The sequence below is a fragment of the Momordica charantia genome (assembly GCF_013281855.1).
Source record: "Momordica charantia cultivar OHB3-1 chromosome 11 unlocalized genomic scaffold, Mcharantia_2.0 BLBB01000011.1, whole genome shotgun sequence".
Taxonomy (NCBI): domain Eukaryota; kingdom Viridiplantae; phylum Streptophyta; class Magnoliopsida; order Cucurbitales; family Cucurbitaceae; genus Momordica; species Momordica charantia.
The window spans coordinates 14,867,929-14,871,060 of NW_028275159.1; the positions used below are offsets into that span (position 1 = coordinate 14,867,929).

The window sequence follows — 3,132 nt, forward strand, 5'->3', positions numbered from 1 at the left end:
GTTTTTTTTCCAATACTCAAGATTTTCTCCACGTGATTGTTGGCACACATTATCCAATCGATCGGTCCCCACATAATCCGTTATCTCGAATCCATTGTTTTCACAATATAGGTATGTCCATTTCATCATTTTAGAGTATTGTACTTCTTCAAACTTGTAATGATACAGAATTTTATCATTTTTCTAGAAAAAAACGTTATTTTACGGAAAACATAAATGAAGTCTAGAATTTATGTTGGACCGGGATTGGTACCAGGATGGAATTTAGAACCGGGTTTGAGACGGAGATAGAAGGTAAACTCAAGCCCGGTTCTTCATGTCCAGATACGGCCGGGACCGGGACCGAGATGGGGATAAAATTGGGTAGACCGGGATAGGGATTGGGACCGGGATAGGGATAGGGATTGTGACCGGGATAGGGACTGGGACCGGGACCGGGACCGGGATAGGGACTGGGACTAGGACTGGGATAGGGACCGAGACCATGCAATATAAATCTTGAATTTTTCTTGTTTGTTTGTAAGTTTATTGATTTGTATTTAATTATAGTGTTTTGGTCTATTTGCAGGATGCCTCGTGTTTTTATATCATTCGGTGGAGAATGGAAAGATATTGAAAAGGATTACGTGGGTGGTCGTACAAGAGGATTGACTGTGGATAGTAAAATCACCTATGCTGAATTTCTAGGACATGTATGTAGGCTAAGTAGTATAAATCCATTACAGGAAGATATCATAATTAGACGTGTATATAATTTTAAGGCGAAGGTTTGTGTAATGGAAATAACTAACGACGATGACCTGACTTTCTTCTTGACTGGTGAAGATGTCTCTGAATTGCCGCTATACATATCTACCGTGCCAAAGAAGGTACATCAGAATGAACCGTACATGCCTTCTTTCCCATATTATTTAGGCCAACACATGTCCAATGTTCCTATTCCCTCAGCTTATGCCCCCCATTTGCAAGACCCTTATTTCCGAGACCCTCATTTTCAAGTCCGTCAGTTCCGTCCTCATCGTCGAACCCCTCTTCTTCTGACCGACCCCCCTACTTTGGTCATATTGGTCCTGATATAGCATCTCTCACACCGTTACGGTCAGATGTTGTTCCTTGTAATTTGGGAGATGATAGGACATATGATTGGGATGTGCCTGGATTATGGAATGGAAGTGAAAATGTGGATGAAGATAGTGATGAATCATATCGTCTAATGACCGACACAGAAGAAGGAGACGACGAAAGGGAATATGGAAATGAGCACGCCAGTGATCGACTTGATGTGCAACATGAGCATGAAGAGGTAACAATTCATAATACAATGGCTGAATATCCTGTAGATGTCGTCCATGAAACGGCAAGCAATAGACTCACCGATCAGTCAGAAGCTGATAGATTGCAAGCCATGGTCCAATCGGCTGGGACCAATGATGTTAAGGAGGGTGACGTATTCGACTCAAAGAAGGAACTAGTTATGAAAATGCATTTACTTGCATTGCGGAAGAACTTTCAGTTTCGAGTGAAGAAGTCTACGCCGGAACTATATTTGCTGCGATGCGTCGATCCTACTTGCACGTGGCGACTTAGAGCCACTAAGATTAGAGATTGCAACCTGTTTAAGATAAAGAAATATATCGCAGTCCATTCTAAGTGCAATGGTGCCCTTATGAAACAGGATCATCGTCAGGCGAAGAGTTGGGTGGTCGGTCATCTAGTACAATCAAAGTTTACTGATGTTTCTCGCACGTACAGGCCGAAGGACATCATCCAAGATATTCGTGAGGAGTACGGTGTAAATATGAGTTACGACAAGGCCTGACGTTCGAGCGAAGAAGCACTCCGACTTATCAGAGGGGATCCAGCTTTATCGTACGGGCTACTACCCGCTTATGGGGAAGCCGTGAAAATCATGAACCCAGGTACTATATTTGAATTGGAGTTGGATGATAGCAAGTACTTCAAATATGTCTTCATGGCCATGGGTCAATCAATTAGAGGTTTTATGTGTTGCATTCGACCAGTTTTGGTTATTGACGGGGCACACCTTAAAGGGAATTACGGAGGTGTATTACTATCTGCTTCTGCTGTTGATGCGAATAACCAAATATACCCAGTTGCATTTGCAATAGTCGGGAGTGAGAGTGTCGCATCATGGGTATGGTTTATGACTCAATTGAAGAGTGTTGTCGACACCGTTCAGAACTTGGTCTTCATTTCTGATCGACATGCCAGCATTTGTAAAGCGATTGATGAAGTATTTCCTATTGCATTTCATTGCTTTTGTATACATCATCTAAAGATGAACTTGCTGGCCAAATTTAAAACGCCCGCGCTGGAGACATTATTTTTTAAGGCTGCGAAGGCATTTCACGAGTTATATTTCAATGAGAACTGGGTCCAACTGTGCGCACACCCAGGAGTTAGGGAATATCTTGAAGCTATAGGAAAGGAACGATGGGCTCGCTGCTTTCAGACGAAACTAAGATACTCACAAATGACCACTAATATTGCAGAGTCCGTTAATGCCCTTTCAGGCATGCACGTAAGTTGCCAGTCACCGCATTACTTGATCATATCAGAGGTGTGTTGCAGAGGTGGTTCTACGAACGTCAGACGCTTGCTTCTTCACGTCAGAGTACGTTGTCTGACTACGCAGAGGAAATGATTGCCGAAGCTGCGGATAATTCACGGAGACACATTGTGATGAACATCGACCAGTTTAATTTTGAGGTACGCGACGGGAACCTGAATGGGGACGTTGACTTGCAATCGCAGACGTGTACTTGTCGGGAATTCGATTATTTTAAAGTCTTGTGCTCCCATGCTATTGCTGCAGCCAATTCTCGTAGCATAAATCCGTACACACTATGCGATGAGGCGTACACAGTCAACAGTTGGATGTTGGCATTTGCAGAACCAATATTTCAAGTGGGTTCATCCACAACATGGAAGAGTTCTCCGGGGTTTGTGAATATCGATGTTCAACCACCGAAGAAGGTCGTTAGGGTTGGACGGCGACAGACGGTGAGGATTCCTTCCACAGGCGAGGTCCGTCCACCACGCAAGTGCAGTCGATGTGGTACATCGGGACACAATCGTAAAACTTGTCGCGAACCACTAAATACTGTGTAG

At 43.6% G+C, this 3,132-nt stretch overlaps 1 protein-coding gene across 1 annotated transcript; it reads left to right on the forward strand.

The window, feature by feature from the left end:
* Positions 1–1,909: 1,909 nt before the first annotated feature.
* On the forward strand, positions 1,910–3,132 carry LOC148208177 (protein FAR-RED IMPAIRED RESPONSE 1-like). The gene is made up of 2 exons (XM_088120137.1): positions 1,910–2,542; positions 2,593–3,132. Exons 1-2 carry the CDS (start codon positions 1,910–1,912, stop codon positions 3,130–3,132), a joined length of 1,173 nt encoding a protein of 390 aa, XP_087976263.1.